This window comes from Portunus trituberculatus, chromosome 3 (genome assembly GCF_017591435.1).
Source record: "Portunus trituberculatus isolate SZX2019 chromosome 3, ASM1759143v1, whole genome shotgun sequence".
Classification (NCBI taxonomy): Eukaryota; Metazoa; Arthropoda; class Malacostraca; order Decapoda; family Portunidae; genus Portunus; species Portunus trituberculatus.
In genome coordinates this window covers 6,530,702-6,546,989 of record NC_059257.1, presented here as the reverse complement: position 1 = coordinate 6,546,989, position 16,288 = coordinate 6,530,702, and the positions used below count along the sequence as shown (strand labels likewise).

At 43.6% G+C, this 16,288-nt stretch overlaps 2 protein-coding genes and 1 long non-coding RNA gene across 12 annotated transcripts; 2 read left to right on the top strand and 1 right to left on the bottom strand.

Moving 5' to 3' along the window:
• The first annotated feature begins 1,045 nt into the window (after positions 1-1,045).
• On the top strand, positions 1,046-7,070 carry LOC123510144 (methylosome protein 50-like). 3 transcript variants are annotated; one of them, XM_045265019.1, is made up of 9 exons: positions 1,046-1,180; positions 1,558-1,740; positions 3,539-3,629; positions 4,339-4,520; positions 5,008-5,162; positions 5,363-5,535; positions 5,632-5,821; positions 6,016-6,093; positions 6,346-7,070. In XM_045265019.1, the coding sequence occupies exons 2-9, from the start codon at positions 1,675-1,677 to the stop codon at positions 6,452-6,454; spliced, it is 1,044 nt and encodes a 347-aa protein (XP_045120954.1). In that variant the 5' UTR covers positions 1,046-1,180; positions 1,558-1,674; the 3' UTR covers positions 6,455-7,070. The 3 variants fall into 3 exon arrangements, with proteins under 3 accessions (XP_045120954.1, XP_045120938.1, XP_045120945.1); XM_045265003.1 differs by having other exon boundaries at positions 1,047-1,180; positions 3,536-3,629; XM_045265010.1 differs by having other exon boundaries at positions 1,048-1,176; positions 3,536-3,629.
• LOC123510112 (mediator of RNA polymerase II transcription subunit 26-like) lies at positions 6,663-15,021 on the bottom strand. 8 transcript variants are annotated; one of them, XM_045264947.1, is made up of 3 exons: positions 14,618-15,021; positions 11,190-11,264; positions 6,663-10,754 (listed from the first exon to the last, which is right to left on the bottom strand). In XM_045264947.1, exons 1-3 carry the CDS (start codon positions 14,678-14,680, stop codon positions 9,171-9,173), a joined length of 1,722 nt encoding a protein of 573 aa, XP_045120882.1. In that variant the 5' UTR covers positions 14,681-15,021; the 3' UTR covers positions 6,663-9,170. The 8 variants fall into 8 exon arrangements, with proteins under 8 accessions (XP_045120882.1, XP_045120915.1, XP_045120925.1 ...); XM_045264980.1 differs by lacking the exon at positions 14,618-15,021 and adding an exon at positions 14,174-14,520; XM_045264990.1 differs by lacking the exon at positions 14,618-15,021 and adding an exon at positions 13,723-13,953.
• On the top strand, positions 13,018-15,903 carry LOC123510174. Its single transcript, XR_006676410.1, has 2 exons — positions 13,018-13,188; positions 13,952-15,903. It is a non-coding gene; the product is annotated as an uncharacterized LOC123510174 (long non-coding RNA).
• The last annotated feature ends 385 nt before the right edge of the window (positions 15,904-16,288 follow it).

Below are 16,288 nucleotides of genomic sequence, written 5' to 3'. Positions count from 1 at the left end.
ATACGAAAGTAAGAAAGATGCTCCATGTTCATTCATCGCATAATAATAAAGCACATTTTGTTGTTATGGCCAATTCTATTATTTTTTCATCAAATCTAAATAATTTTAATGTCTAATTTCATGTATACTTTTTAGATTTATGCAAAATTATATTTTGATACGAAACTACGAAGTTGTTCACAAAATCAGATCAGACCGCCATAACGAACCAAGTTATATTATAAAATTAACAAAACTAATCCTAGCGTGTGATTTAATTGGTCTTTGTGGCAAATTTTGAGTTAATAGCTACCGTTTGTGCTAATACGAAAGCATCTCAGTTACAACAAAAAAAACAAGTTAAGCTATAAAAAGGACAAATACTATTCATTCCTGGTATGAAAATACTTAAAGCAATGTCGTTTTTCATAGGTGTCCATTAATCATGCAATAAAATATATAATACGAAAGTGACAAAGCGTAGGTCAAAGAAGAATGTGATTGGTGGAGAGAGGATTAGTGGACCAATGGGAGGCTTGGGTGGCGTGTTGACAGTGTGACGTCACAGGTTACCCTCGGGGGAATTGGAGTTGTTTGTGTGTGGGGGACGAGGGACGGGGGAGAGCCACGAGGGTGTGCATTATTGTCCCCGCATTGCCAGAGATAATGCAACATGAAGCACGAGGCCACGACCATGAAGAGAGAATGATTTAGTCAATGTCCATGGCGACTGTGTGACAAGAGCAGCTATACTAAAGGAGATAATACAATAATGAAAAATACGTCATGAGATAAGAGAGAATTGATAAAATAAACCAATATATCTAGTAATGAAGAAAGATAAAGCATGAATAGCACTAAAAGAATCAAACCTACTTAGAAAACATGAACAGCTAACAAAATAAAATAAATAAGAGAAAAAAATAAAGGCAGCAATAAGAAAATAGCGATGAAGAAGTAATAACAACAATAAAACACTAGTAAAAGAGTAAATTGGAGAAATAAGACAGCAACAAGACTAATGATGAGCGTGATATAGCAACACGAGTAATAATAATGCAGTAATAAAGGCAGCAATATAGACATAGGTGAAACATGAGTCTGAGATAATGCCAGATAACCCCTCCCCCAGTCATCTCCCCAACTCCCCAGCCAGTCTCAGTGCAAGGGAGTGGCGGGCAAGGGTAGGAAGTGCCAGTAGGTAAGAGGAGTGCGCTGCCTCCTGCACCTTCATTAGTGTGTAGTTTTGCAGGGACAGGTGACCGGGGTACGAGAGCTCACAAATACACACCACCTCTCTCTTGGTTATGTCACATGTTTAATGGCCGCTGTACCTTATAAAATATTCGATTAAAAGGAAAACAGTTACACGTACTTAATGAAAAAATATATAGTACTTATATGCGTCAAATGTATATATCTTATTTTAAAGACGCCATAGATATAAAGATACTAAGTAATCATTCATTAGCATATTAGTTATAAAGATGTTTCGGTTAGCCACATCCTCATACTTCCTCAAATCTCAAATATTCAATTAAAAAGCGGTGAAATTTAACATTAAATCCTTATTCGTAGTTTCAGAGGAGAGGAAAAGAGGAAGACACGGAAGCGAAGAGAGAGAGAGAGAGGGGTGAGGGAGGTTGAGGAAGACGGACAGTGTTAGACGTCCCTTTTACCATTTCTGTAGCAGCCATGGCCAATACGGTGGAGGAGGAAGGGGAAATGGAGGTGAATTCACAGGAGCAACCCGCGGAAATGGTATGACAGCCTTCCTTTTCCTCCTCTTCCTCTTGTTTCTACTTCCGTCCCTTCTCCTCTTTGCCTCTCTGCCCCATTCTTCACCTCTCCATCTTTATTTACCTTTCTAATAAGTGTTCTATCTTCTTCCATTGTCTCGTTTTTTTCTATCTCACTGGTTTTCCTCCTGTCTGTTTTCCCGTCATTTTTTTTTTCTTCCTTTATCTCTTTTCATGTCTTACCAATTGTATTTCTTTTATTTCCATTTCTCGTGGGCTTTCCATCGTCGTGTGTGTGTGTTCTTCAGTATTCCCTCCCCACGTGGCTCTGTTTTTGTGGCTTTGTCTCCTACGTTATTTGCTGTATCTGATCTAATTTCCTGCGTGATTTTTCTGCCTGATTTTTTTTTTTTTTTTTTTTGCCAAATTTTTTTTATTATTTTTATTCATTTATTTATTTTTTGCCATATTCCTCATGACTTTTTTTATTTCCTTCTTTTCTTGATATTTTTTTTCCTTTCATCCTTTTTCCTCCTGTCTGTTCAAGCTCTCCTTCTCTTCTGTATTCCATTTAATTTTCTACACTATTACACATATTTTCCCTTTTCTCTTTATTTTTTTACTTTTTTGCCTATTTCTGTCTATCTCTGCAGACTTATTCATTTATCCATAGTTGTATTTAGCTCAGCTCCCTCTTGTTAGTCATAATTTCCTATTTTGAGTTTGCAGGAGTAGTTTGGAATCCACACACAAACTAGAAAGTGAGGATATAGGCAGCTAGCATCATGTGGTGCTAATGGCCACTTTGAGACATATAATCCATCCATTCAGGCCAGAAAGCCACTTATTAGGAAGATAGAGGGAGGTATCAAGACATTTGTTCCTTAATTTTGGCTAACTTTTACTTTTCTTTTAGGGAACCAGTACTCCTGTGCCTTTTTTTTTATATATTTTGTTGCCCTTGGCTGGCATCTCTCCTGCATAAATAAATAAATAAATAAATAAATAAAAAAAGATTAAAGTCATGCATTTTCTCATTACATCTAAAAAAAAAATGCACCTAAATATTTGTATAGCCTTTTGAGTAGAAGTCTTTAAAAGTGAAAAAAAGTATGTAAATCTATCTATCTATTAACAGGCTAGCAATACAGCATAGTGTGGGCCAGATAAGACAGCACACACTCACACTCTTGTGCTTGTCAGTCTCAGTAGGAGAAAGTCTTGTGGCCGGCAAGTTTGCATTAATGGCCTGTATTCTGAAATGCTTTGCTCTTTCACTATGATTATTTTCAAATGCCACAGAAATGATTAGCTGGGTTCTCAAGAGTGTTTTTTCTATTCATAATGCAGTTTTGTTAATTTGTCATAAGAACGATAGAAATATCCTTAAAAACCCATGTAACTTCAATTAGTATTTTAGAAGTAGCTAGTGAAGGTGCAGTGTAGAAGTTATTGAGAAGTTTTGTTAATTTGTCACAAGAACCATAAAAATATCTCTAAAACCCAGCGTACTTTTAACTAGTCTTTTAGAAGTAGCTAGTGGAGGTGCAGTTAGAAGTGATTGAGAAGTTTTGGTAATTTGTCACAAGAACCATAAAATTATCTCTAAAAACCAGCGTGCATGCTTTTAACTAGTCTTTTAGAAGTAGGTAGTGGAGGTACAGTTAGAAGTGATTGAGAAGTTTTGGTAATTTGTCACAAGAACCATAAAATTATCTCTAAAAACCAGCATAATTTTAACTAGTCTTTTAGAAGTAGCTAGTGGAGGTGCAGCATGGAAGTGTTTGAATATTGTTAACTATGGATTCACCCTGCAGCAGGATGTCGGTACGTCTCCCGAAGTGATCACACTGCCGGACAACACGCCATGCCAGGTGGACAAATGCATCGACTTTGTGGCCGTCAACCAACGTGAGGAGCCATCACTTGTGTCTGACTTGAGACTCGCTTTTGTGCTGCAATTATCAGACTTCACTTGTTAATTGCTATGCAAAATGTGATGCTTCAGAATTTGTTGTCTTCTTGTCTTTAACATAATGGGCATTGGTCAGGGACAACAAAAAGAGTAAAAAAAAGACTTGCTGAGGTGCCAGTCACGAAAGAAAGGTCAAAAGATAATGCAAAATTGGAGAGTAAGTGTCTTGAAATCTTCGTATTGAAAGAACTCAAGGGAAAGAAAGTAGGAATTACACAGAAGCAAGCAGGAAGTCCAAGAGTTTACCAGAAAAAGGAAGGTTTCAAGACACTTTTTTTTTTTCAATGCAGTATGGGCTTTTCATGGGAATTTATGGGCTAAAGGAGACATCCTATTTGAAAGCCCATTTGCTAGGGAACCATTACCTTGAGCAAGGAAGCCTATCTTATACTCTGACCGTGGCCAGGATTCAAACCCATGTGCTTGGAGACCCCTTGGCCCCCAAAGTGTGCATGGTTCCACTGTACCACGGTGGTCCCTACATTATCCTTTTAACCTTGTGGGACTGGCACCTCAGTTGTCCTTTCTCTCTCCCACTTTCTCCTTTGTTGCTTTTGGTCAGTGCATCTCTTGCATAAAAAAACGTTAAAAATAAATGAAACATTGTGAATAGTCAATGTATAAACAAGACTAAACTCTCTTCAGATGGACACCTTCTGATGGGCAGCAGCAGCCTCACAGGGAGGTACTGGGGCGGCTCCCTCTGGTACTACGATGACCCAGCCCTGGCACCAGATGTGGAAAAGTGCAAGGCGGGGTATGAGACCACCTCTGGGATGGCTGATGGCACCTTCCTGGACAATGATAAGACAGTCATTGTTGGGCAGGTGAGCTGTGGTGCCTTTATGAGTCATTGGGGCAGGATTACATTATTGACTTTTATTATTATCCTTGTGTGATGGTAATTAATGGAGAGGAAAATGTCAATGAAAAGAAAATATGCTCAAATAATGAAAGAGTGAAGATTCTGGTTAATTCATGCACTAGTAAGGTGGACACACTATGGATGAGAGTAAGGAAGACAGCAAGACACTCGCCTCCTGTTTCTGTGCATGAGTTAACCTGTAAAGACAATGAAAGGGTCAAGATTCTGGTTAACTCATGCACTGGTAAGGTGGACAGACTAAGAATGAAAGTAAGGAAGACAGCAAGACACTTGCCTCTTGTTTCCATGTATGAGCTAATCAGCAAAGACAATAAAACAGTCAAGATACTGGTCAACCCATTCACTGGTAAGGTGGACATACTATGGATGAAAGTAAGGAAGAGAACATTACACTCACAGTACCTAACCACTACTATTTTTCCTGGAAGGACTGCGGTGCGGTGCAGTTCATGTCGGTGTGTGTGGATGGGGACCAGCGAGGGATAAAGAGCCAGTGCCAGGTTGATGAACACCTTGATGCTGTTCACAGTGTCAAGGTAATGCCTGGTAGAAAGAACGCACTTACTGGCTCGGCAGATATGAGGTAAAGAGAGTTCTTTTTATGTAAGGGCAGTGGTCAACAAAAAAGAGTAAAAAAGGGTCCACTGAGATCCGAGTTAGAAAAGGATAATTCATAATTGCAGATTAATTGTGTCTTAGAGGTGTTCATCATAGACTTAGTCAATAGACCTCTTTCATTCAGAGAGTATTTGTGAATATGAACCTTGAGAACCCACTTTGCAGCATCAGACTGTGGGACTGTGAAACGTGCCTAGTTGTGCGGATGTTCTTGCCAGCACACTCCCAGATGGTGAAGGACCTCGCCCCACACCCCACCAACGACCAGGTCTTCCTCTCCTGCAGCATGGACGGCAATGTGCTGCTGTGGGATCTGCGGTGTCAAAAACCAGCTTCCTGTAAGTGAGGTCCTCAGGTTTGAAATATTTTAAGGAACAAATGTCCTCCCACACTTGAATGAGTAGCATACCTGTGCATTGTTGTTTGTTTTGCAGGTGTTTACCGGGACTGTTCACTGAAGCCTGAGTGTGTTGCGTGGCTGGAGGGGGCCGGTGAGGGGCAGTATTTGGTGGGCTTACAGAATGGCAAGGTGGCACAACGTTGTATAAAAGATCTCAACTTTGATCTCACTTCCTTCTACGCCCTCCAACGACCTCTGTACAGAATAGCTGTCAACCCTAAAAGGTGCTTTGTCTCTAGGGAACCTTCCCGAGTTTGTGAATTCTTAATTTTACTAATATTTTGCAAGGAATATAAGCTATTCATAACTGAGAAATTTGCTGGGTTATTTAGGGGATGAATGGAAAGCTTGTGTTGAGCAAAGTGTAACAAATAGTCTTAATTGTATGTTGTACAGTAATAGTGGTGATGTGTTTCAGGTCTACACAGTTTGCAGTGTGTGGCAATGACAGCAGAGTGGTGGTGGTGGATGCTACAGAGGGCTCACTAAGACTGAGGTGAGAGCTGTGTGAACAGTATTCATGCGTGAACTTTTTTTTGGCTATATGACGAGTGTGGATACATCTTTATTTTTCCTCATTGTCGCCATTAACTATGAAACATTACTCCTCAGGTTCACAGACCAGAACAGTTTTTGAAGATTTCCTGAAGTTACCAGTGATCTAAGAACATAACTTTCTGACACACACACACACAGTACCTTATCACTTGGCACTGACAATGAGCCATTAATCCTGGTCTTCTCACAGATACGATGACAACCATCACACAGACTTCGTGCGTGGTCTGGCTTGGCAGGACGCCGACACACTCATCAGCTGTGGCTGGGACACCTCAGTGTTGGTGCACAAACTGTAGTGTTTCAATGTGATGCTCAGTATTCTTAAGAGAAGAGATTGTGATGTGAATGTTAACAAGTGTAAAGTAATGTTCATACGAGTGATGAAATGTGAATGACAGAGTGAAGGTGATGATGGACGTGTGGTGGCCAAGTGTTGAGTTGAGGTGCCAATTTGTGTGACCGGCTGAAGGGAAACATCGTCAAGGTCAACAGTACAACTCCATCCAGTGTTATCATTTTATTGGGCTTTTGTATCCTGCTAGGAATGAATCCATATTTTCAACAAAACTATAAATTACAAAACATCCAATAACATTGTATTTTACTGTTGCAGCATTGGACATTTGCATTCTCAGGTTTGTCAGAGTGCTCCAGACAGGAGCTGCACCCAGCCTTTGGTTATCATTTAGCCATTTCAAAAAAATAAACATTTCAATCACGTATGTTTCTTGTTTCCAGAAAAAAATTAATAAAAAAAAATCTTTCCATGGCAGTTGTTAATTATGGCAAAGCAATTACGAGCAATTTTTGACATGTGAATATACAACACAAGGAAAAGAAATATTGTACAAAATACTGGAAGATATTGCAGAATGTCTTTTTCCAGATAATAAATTTGCCAACCAATCACAACTGCTCTTTTCTAAATGAATGAACCCAAGAAAGGAAGGAAGGTGTGGGGTAGGAGGCAGGAGTACTCCTGGTGTGGGGAGACTTTGCATAGTACAGGCCAAGTCAGGTGTCTAGAATGTATGCCAGTTATGTACACAACTACCTAGAATGTCTAGCGTTGGTCACATTACCTTAAGACTCAGAAAATGTAAATTCCTGAACAGGGTATAAAAGTGTGGTGTAGTGTATCCACATTTACATTTATATAAAGCACTCCTGCAAAAGTATCAAGTAAACACACACAAGCTTTGGAATACTTCAACTGTCTAACACTATACTTCTAGGCATCATATAAATGTTCCTTTTTTTCCAGTAAAAATAAAAGATAACAAAAATGCAACACTGGATTAATACAATGGCCTTTCACATGTCTTTCCTTGGGCAGCCCCAACTTTGAACCTCCGTCCACCCCTGTCCTAAGGCAGTGGCTGGTCACACAAAAGAAGCAGAAAAATGAGAATGTCTTTTTTTTTTTTTTTTTTTTTTTTTGCCATCCACAATTAAGGAATGCAGTTAACCCAATGAGGAGAAACAGAAAACAATGGCTCCTGTGTACAGATCATGTAAATTGATTCTTTGGCATGTAATGACAATATACATGAGCACAATTACCTTCTTTAACCTTGTAATAAACACTTTCCTTTTAAACACTGGATCCATCACAGATATACAACAACCAGCCAGGATCAAAGATGGTATAATAAACAAATGATTGGTGTCTAAAACAATGACCAGGAGACTGCAAGATCTGTCTGAACAATGAGCATTAGTTCATAACAGTATGGTCTGCAGGCGAGCTACAGTGAACAAACTGCTACATAACGCTGGACTGGTTATCAACAGGGCTTCAACACAGACTGCTTACTGCTCTCGTGTCTGTCCTGACTCTTGTGGGGTAGGTGTGAGCCCTGAGCTGCAACCTACCAAGTAAACCTGATGCCCAAAACATATCAAAATCATGCATTAGATACAATAATGCTTGCCCCGCTTACAAAGACCCAATGTAATGTATATTAACTTGTTGGAGAATGTAAATCAAGTTTAGTAATGATCAATTATGTGAATGTAAGGAATAAAAGACTTATAAGATGGAACTTAAAAGTAAAGGTAACAATGCAGTCAATATCACAGCTCATATATGGTAGAATTTTTTGTGGCAATTAAGAAAGGTCTTGTACTTGGGGCTCAAAGTGATGTTTAGGGTCTAGGGAAGGCGACACATCCCTTTGTGCTGCAGTCACTGCACACATTCATCTCTTCAGGTTAACTGTAGAAAGTTAAAGCAGCCTTAACAAGACAAACTAAAAAGATAACCCTGTAGTTAACTAGTGGATGTGAAAGAGAAGTGCATATGTGCAATATGACAGCAGTAGGCGATGCCAACACTCTCCAGTGACCCAGGAACTCAGGACTCACACATGACTACCCTACCCTCACACCAGAGCACTGACAGGGAAATGGATATGGCCGTCCTTCCTAATGCCAAGACAACAGTGCGTCCCTCCCGGCACAACGCTCGGTGGGCACTGGCACCCTCGTGTCTACCACTTTCAGCTTGGATATGGAAGTTACTGAAGGCATCTGTACTGATTCTTCATATAGATGAATAAAAATGAGTGAGGAGAGACATGAGTGCTGCAGGAAGTACCACCACACTGAGGTGTGGCCCAAGTAGCTGTAGAGGCCGTTGTCTTCAGCAGGTACTGAGGTCTCTCCCCACCAGCATTGAGGCACTGTATATACTTAATCCTAAGAACTCTTGTATCTCTTCAGGTTGTCTTCAAAGAAAACTTGAAGCAACATAAGCAAGGTAAGCAATATCAACATATGCCATTCTTTTCAATTATATATTAATGTATATAGCAACATTTTTTGAAGGTTATCAAAAAGGAAACAAATGAATATCACACACACAAAATACAAATAGACTAACAAGAAACAGACTAACATGATTCTATGGCTTTGAGAAAAATGTAAAAGTGAATGACAACCACGTACAAATATTTTAGGTAGCCTCTTGACACCTCTCAGCCACCAGGTTCATTGTAAACAGTTTGTGTTTCAAAAATCAGTTATCACATAAGGCAACACTATCAGAGGGTCGTCCTGGTAGCCTTTCCTGACTAATACTTCGTGCCACTCCCGAAACTTTCCATCCACGTCAAAGTTGCCATTCTGACAGTCCAGATTACTAGAGTGAAGGCAGCCCACCTTCTCCGGGGGAACCTTTTTAGATTTCCTCACCAGCCTCTCCGTCTCATCCTCCGACTCACTGGCTGAGTCTTGTTCGTCAGGTTCCCCAGATCTCCCTTCTTGTTCTTGTGCTTCAGTCTGGTCCTCCGGGTCGTCCCACACCACACTGCCATGGTCAATGGGCGGCAGGCGTGCCAGGATCTCCTCGGCTGTCTCCCCGTTCATCACTCCCAGCAGGTCCAGGTTGCTTGGGGTGGTGATGGGGACGGGGACATGAGGGGGACCGCCTGGGGAGGCCGCGGGACTCGTGGATCGCTGCACTTCGGTTTCTGAGGACATGGAGTCGCGGTCCTCGTCCCCACCCCCAGAGTACTCCTCAAATGCTGGACCAGACTGAGAGCTGAGGTACCGCTGCAGGTGGTCCATTTTGTTACGGGTGACAGCAGCACTGTCCGTCCCGCGGCCCATACCCAGCGTGGCCCCTGGACTAGTCACCTCGCGAACATGTTGTTCCTCCAGCTTGCTTGCCCTTTCAGCCAGCTTACTGTCCCCTTTCCTCTCGGCCAGTTCAGCCACGATCTGAGACGTGGTTTTCACTTTATAAGCCTTGGTCGGCATGGGGATGGCTGCCATTTTCTGCTGGAGCTGGTCCGAGTTGCTGGTAACCGTCATTGTGTCAGAGATTGCAGACTTTCCCTTTAGAGCAGCATTTATGCTTGCTATTCGTCTAGATTTGCTACACTCACTACTTCCACTAGTAACCTTAGCACACTCATTACTAACAATACTGGAAACACTGTCTCTACTGTCTTCGTCAAAACCATTAGTTACATTATTTCTAGGTCGCTTGGCCACGGGAATATCACTAGAATCCTCATCATCTTTTCTCAACCTCTTGTTGGCTGTGTTTGTTTTCGCAACATTTTCGGCACTTGGGGCATAGGAGGAAGCATCCGCCCTGGATGGCTGCCGCAGGCCGGGGTTGACTGAGGGAGACTGTGGGCGGGACCTTGGGCGGGTAGGGTAGGCAAGTGGGGGAGTGATGGCCGGCGAGGTGGAGGCCAGACTCAAACCGGGGCTGAAGACACGGCCACGGAGTAAGGCAGGAGACACGGGCTTGAGTGGGCGGGACGAGTGTGCAGTGGTGAGGGTCGGGGAGGCAGTGCGTGTCCGCTGCACCAGGGTGGATGGGGTGGTGGGGGCCGACACTCCCGGGCTGGTGTTGCCACTGGACGGTAGGGATGAGGGAGAATTGGGCTGGGGGTGGCCATTCCCCGATCCCTTGGCCGTCCCTCCCGGCCCCGGCCCCGGCCCCGAACCAGCTGCCCCATTGACTCCATCGGCTAGGACTTCCTTACGCCACTTCCGGACAAGATCCTTGAGCCGTCGGTAAAGCTCCTGGTGGTTGGTCTTGCGGCGGATGTTATTTATATGTCGCCCAAGCCGAGTGGACTGCAAACAAAGAAGGCGTCACACACTGGAGAATGACAGGCACCTTTTACCAGCACACAAACACCACCACCACCACCACCACCAACAGGACACATCATGATAAAGTTAATGAGGTTACTATCTTTCAGGAAATGAATAAAAATACATTTCCCTAACACAGTAACTAAGTACAATGTCTCCATAATATTCCACACATAATTCTCTTCTCCCTTCCTCCACATATACACTTTCTGTATTGTTCTTTATTCCTATTCTGGACTGTGATGCCATTTCTTAAAACACATACAAAAGAGAATATATCTTCAAAATTTGCCAAAAATTTGTGTGTGTGAGTGTATATATATATATATATATATATATATATATATATATATATATATATATACTTTTTTTTCTCTCTATCATTTCCTGAGTGGTGACAATAATGTGACATACCTCTAAGACTTCCTTACTGATAGGTGTTCTCTCTAGCTTGCTGATGAGCTCCAGGCATGCTGTCATATCTGTGACCTGCAACATAAAATTAAAATATATACCGTTTCTTTCTTCAAGCACCAAACATGCATCACCAAGCTCCACATACCCTTCAGTGCTCATCACCACCACTACTAGTATTGACACACCACACTATCACTTTTCAACTCTCTCCTAATTGTGTTAAGATGTGTTACATATGTTCAAAATATCTTTACACTTTTGTAGGTAAAGGAATGTAGGACTGTGTGGTCCGGATAGTGGCATGGGAACAGCCAGGCCTGGCAAGACAACAGTCGGTGTGTGACAGCTGTAATAGGAAGCAGCGGTGGTGTCATGAGTTAATGCTGCTGAGGCAAGAAAACACTCAGCAGACTGCTGCTCATCACCTCACTCTTATCCCAACTTCTGATCTCAGATGTAACACTTACTATGTACATAAAGATAAAACTGCATCTTATCTATAATAATTTCAACCCTAAGAAAAATTACTTTTCTCAAACAAACTTGGATTGATGTGGATGGTGGACCACTGGTTTCCTTCATTACAGTAGTATTAAGTTATTCATTTATATTTCTTCCTGCTTCAGCCATTTCAATAGCCATCATTCTATCTGCACTTTGCACTCTGGGTGCACCAGCGCTGAGGTAGGACAGCCCCTCACTACTGACATGAATTACATTATCTAATCATTATGAAGCTGCGTATCACACACTGGTCTGTGATATAGGATGCTCTGGTCATTATGTACTGCCCATACTATGAATGTTGAATGCAAGACAGGTCATGTTAGACATTCCTTCACTGGACCAACACACCACTGCTAATATGCATGAGGAAGGTATACTGTTGCTATGGTACACTAAATTGAAGCAATTTGGAAGTTGAAAATTGTCATCATAAAAAGTAAATAATGGTGGTAGTAGTATAGTATAGTATAGTATAGTATAGTATAGTAGTAGTAGTAGTAGTAGTAGTAGTAGTAGTAGTAGTAGTAGTAGCAGCAGCAGGAATAGCAGTACTATTAATAACAAATACTTAATAATAATTACCTACTATTATTAATATCATAACAGTAATATTGAAGTAATAGTATCATAGTAGTTGCAGTAGTAGTAGTAGTAGTAGTAGTAGTAATAAGTAGTGGTTGTAGTAGTAGTAGTAGTAGTAGGAAAAGGTTAATATGTCAAGATTAAATATTTTCTAAACAAAAACCTGACAAAGTTTAAATCAATGTAATAAAGTGGGCGGCGAGGTGGAGCACAAAGCAGTGCAGCGGGAGGATGAGAAATGCGCTAACAAGTGCCACGCGTGTAAAACATTAGTGTGTGTTGGGGCTGAATCCATTGAGTGGTGGGTGAGTGAATGTTGAGGGCGCAACACGGGATCAATGGGTCAATACAGCACCAGCCACCACCACCTATGGGCCAGGTAGCTCAGCAACTACCACTTAAAATATGGCCACTAATGAATGCTATATGAATGGACCTAAACCTAACCCCCGACTTCCCTTTGTTACATGAGATACAGTGCAGTGATGCACTTTGTTCTTGTTACTTCCAGGCAAATCAACACGTGGTGGGCGGGATATGGAAATGGAGGCAATTTCCTGTTACGGGTGGCTATAGTCAGGCCGTAACGAGGCTCCACCATGCTGTGCCTCGTCATTCGCCACAAAACTACGTAATATGGCAGACAAAGCAAGTACTGGCGTCAAACTACCACAATGAAAAACTTTGTCGACGGTTGGGGAAAAAATGCGAACATAGAAAACAAAAGTATGAAAACGGGTGATGATCGTTGTTGGGTCGTCCATTGACATTTTTTACTGGCCACCACCCGAGCACCCGACCACAGGCACTATGGTAGTGGTGGTGGCACCTACAGTTGCCAGTCACGGCCACAAGGCACCTCGGGCCAGGGTGATGTACCCCAGCTGGCCAACTCACGCCAGGCAAAGTTAGTGACCCATTTTTTCACCCTCGGTATCAGTAACCAGAAGTTGGGATGGCGCTGCATCACGCCAGGGGAGGGTGAATCACGCACCCAGACATATATAGTACCTGTGCCAAACAAGGTAATGAAGCAATGACCATTGGCTACTCGGAAGACCTTACTAGTGGGCCAGGGTCATCTGCTCCTCGTGACCTTTCCGTCCACGCCACCACACAGCACATCCCTCTCGCCAGGCCCATCAGACGCACATTGAATGTTTCCCCACACAGCCAATCATTGCTTGCTATGTTGCTCACGCCACAAAACATTCCACTGGCACCCCCTCCCCCTAGCCCCCCACCTTCACTCCGACACTCAAAACAGCATCACAACTTTCCAGTTTTCACCAAGGATATATTCCGTCATAACCTCGTTTGCCGATGACCTTGTCAACATTTCTACATTCAGTTCAAAATGAGAGGGGAGAGGGGGAGGTACAATGACCTTGGTGGAGAATACCACCACCACCAGCCCCCCGCCACTCCACCATATTTATACCTTAACTCAACTTTCTTCACTTTTTTTCTTCAAAAGCGTGCCTCATACCACCACATGCTCCACACTACACTTAGAGCTCAGAGTACAAAGAGCTGATTACGTAATATGAGCGAAATACGAAGTCCTCAACAACAAGGGGACGTTAAGGCCCAAAATAACAACGAAAACGTGAGGAAGGCAGGCAGGAATCCGAAAATTGGTGAAACTGTCTTTATTTCCCCTGGGCCAGGCAGGGGTGGTGGAATGTGTGCATCATGTTCATGGCGGCTGCGGAGCGGGACTTGGCCATGACGGGCGGCGGACACAACCTCTGGCCCACCTCGCTGCCACCCACCACCTGCGGCAGCTCCTGCAACACACCCTCCGCCACACTGAGCCAGCCAGGCCCTCCAGGCACATTTCTGCGGCCTCCAGGGGCACGTGACGCCACACACGTCCCTCTGACACTGACCTGGGCTGGCTTAAGGTCTTGTAGGGTTCACTAGAGATATTCCAGGATAAAACAAGGGGTGAGGGGGTGGGTTGTGTGTGTTGCGGGGACAGAGTGGTGGGTGCAGGGCGCATGCGTGGAGCCGCGGCCACGGGAGTCGCCGTCTAGCCGCCGCCACACCGGACTGTGTGATATGTTGGTCGCACCCCCACCACACACCACATCACCACTCCCCACGCCGCTCTTGTCACCACACAACGTCGCTCTCCGTGCTGGAACCACTGTTTTGTGCCTTGCAGTTCCGTGTAGTGCTTTATTTGTGATGAAAATGACGGATATATAGTGGCCCACCTGACGGCCCTTGTCAGCCATGGCGGGTCGTATTGTGATCTGTAGCTACGGTGCTTTCCTCATAACCAATTTATAAACTCATTAAGTGGCTCGATATATCTCAGTGGTGCTTACATTATAATCTTGATCAGTGCACGTCAATAATCTTGATTTTATTTCTTCTATGGAGCGCTGCATGAGGCCGCGCGTGTGGTCACGTCGGCGCAGCGGTGGTGACTGGTCGGGGCGGCGACATGGACTGGCGGGACGGGGGATTGTGGGTAACTGAGCGAGCCGGGGAGTCGCCGAGCCCGCACGAGCCCCGTGATGTCATCACTGCTGCCTGACCTGCGCTACCCTATTGGCTCGCAGGCCGCCAGAAAGCGATGGCGTCACCGTGTCGTCACTGATACATCACTTGCAGCAGGGCGGAGTGTGATCGGGAGGCGGGTGTCAGTGCCGGCCCGGGCCGCTCCTCTGCTGCACAGCGGTGTGCACCGCGGCGCCGCACCCGGCCGGGCACGTGCGTCTGCCGCGCCTCCACCACACACCCTCACTTCACACTTGGGGTCACGCAGGACGACACTTTTCCGAGCTACTCAATGGCGCTAAACTACACTTCAAACTAAAGGGGAAGATCCTTTTCTCCCTTTTAAGGATAAAGAGCGATATTTCATGTAGTACAGTGTTGCTAAGGTCGATAGTCGCGTGCTATGGGGAGGAACAGCGGGGTGCGTGTCTGCGCTTCTCACGCCACACAGGCAGACACTCAGCATCATGCTCGTGTGTCAGCCGTGAATAACAGTGGCCGGTTTTATTTAATGGGTATTGCCACTGGTTTGTGTTTCCCAGCCACATAGGCCCTGGGACACACACACGCCCACGCTAACGCGTCACGCTTTGCTACATGATAAGAATAGTATTACCTTATCCGCACAGCATCACACACACATATACACACCACGCGGATGTGAGGGATGGCCGCGCTGCCTGACTCCTCACATCCATTCCTCCCTCCCTCCCTCCTTGCCACTCGCCCTCTCCCTACTCTCCTCTTGGTCCAAATCAATCACCTGTGTCGCCAGCCAGCACAGGTGTGGGATGGGACACACACACACACTATATATATATATATATATATATATATATATATATATATATATATATATATATATATATATATATATATATACTTGAGGTAGGAGGGAAAAAAGGGACCCATGTGGTGAAATGGAAGCACGGCGTAAAAAAGAGAATGAGCTCGTTAGTAGAATGGCGAATTAGAATAACCGAGGAGAGGGCCATGTTATGTATCCTTTTCTGCTATATGTATGATGACGTAGTTAATTAGGTCATTACTCTCTCTCTCTCTCTCTCTCTCTCTCTCTCTCTCTCTCTCTCTCTCTCTCTCTCTCTCTCTCATTATTAACACTGATAACTAAATACCTTGTCGATAGTTATATTCGTAATGGCACATGTTTTGGAAGGCCCGAGGAATTGATCTAGCTTAATTAATGGCAGGGAGCAGGCGGGGATCGAAGTTCCACAGGGCATCTCACTATAACAAGTCATGTGGAAGTTTATCTATTTGTGAAGTCTACTTTGAGTGGCCTGTCGTTTTATATTATCATTGTAACTCTTGTTTTATTGTATTTAACTGTTCACTGGGGTTTCAGCTGCAGTGGTTAGTTGTGTATTATGCCAGCTATATAATTGGTGAGAATATTTAGGTGTGTGTACTTATATAGGACTGAGTCAAGTTTATAATTACCACTGTTTAATACTATTTTTCCTTGTATGTGTGTG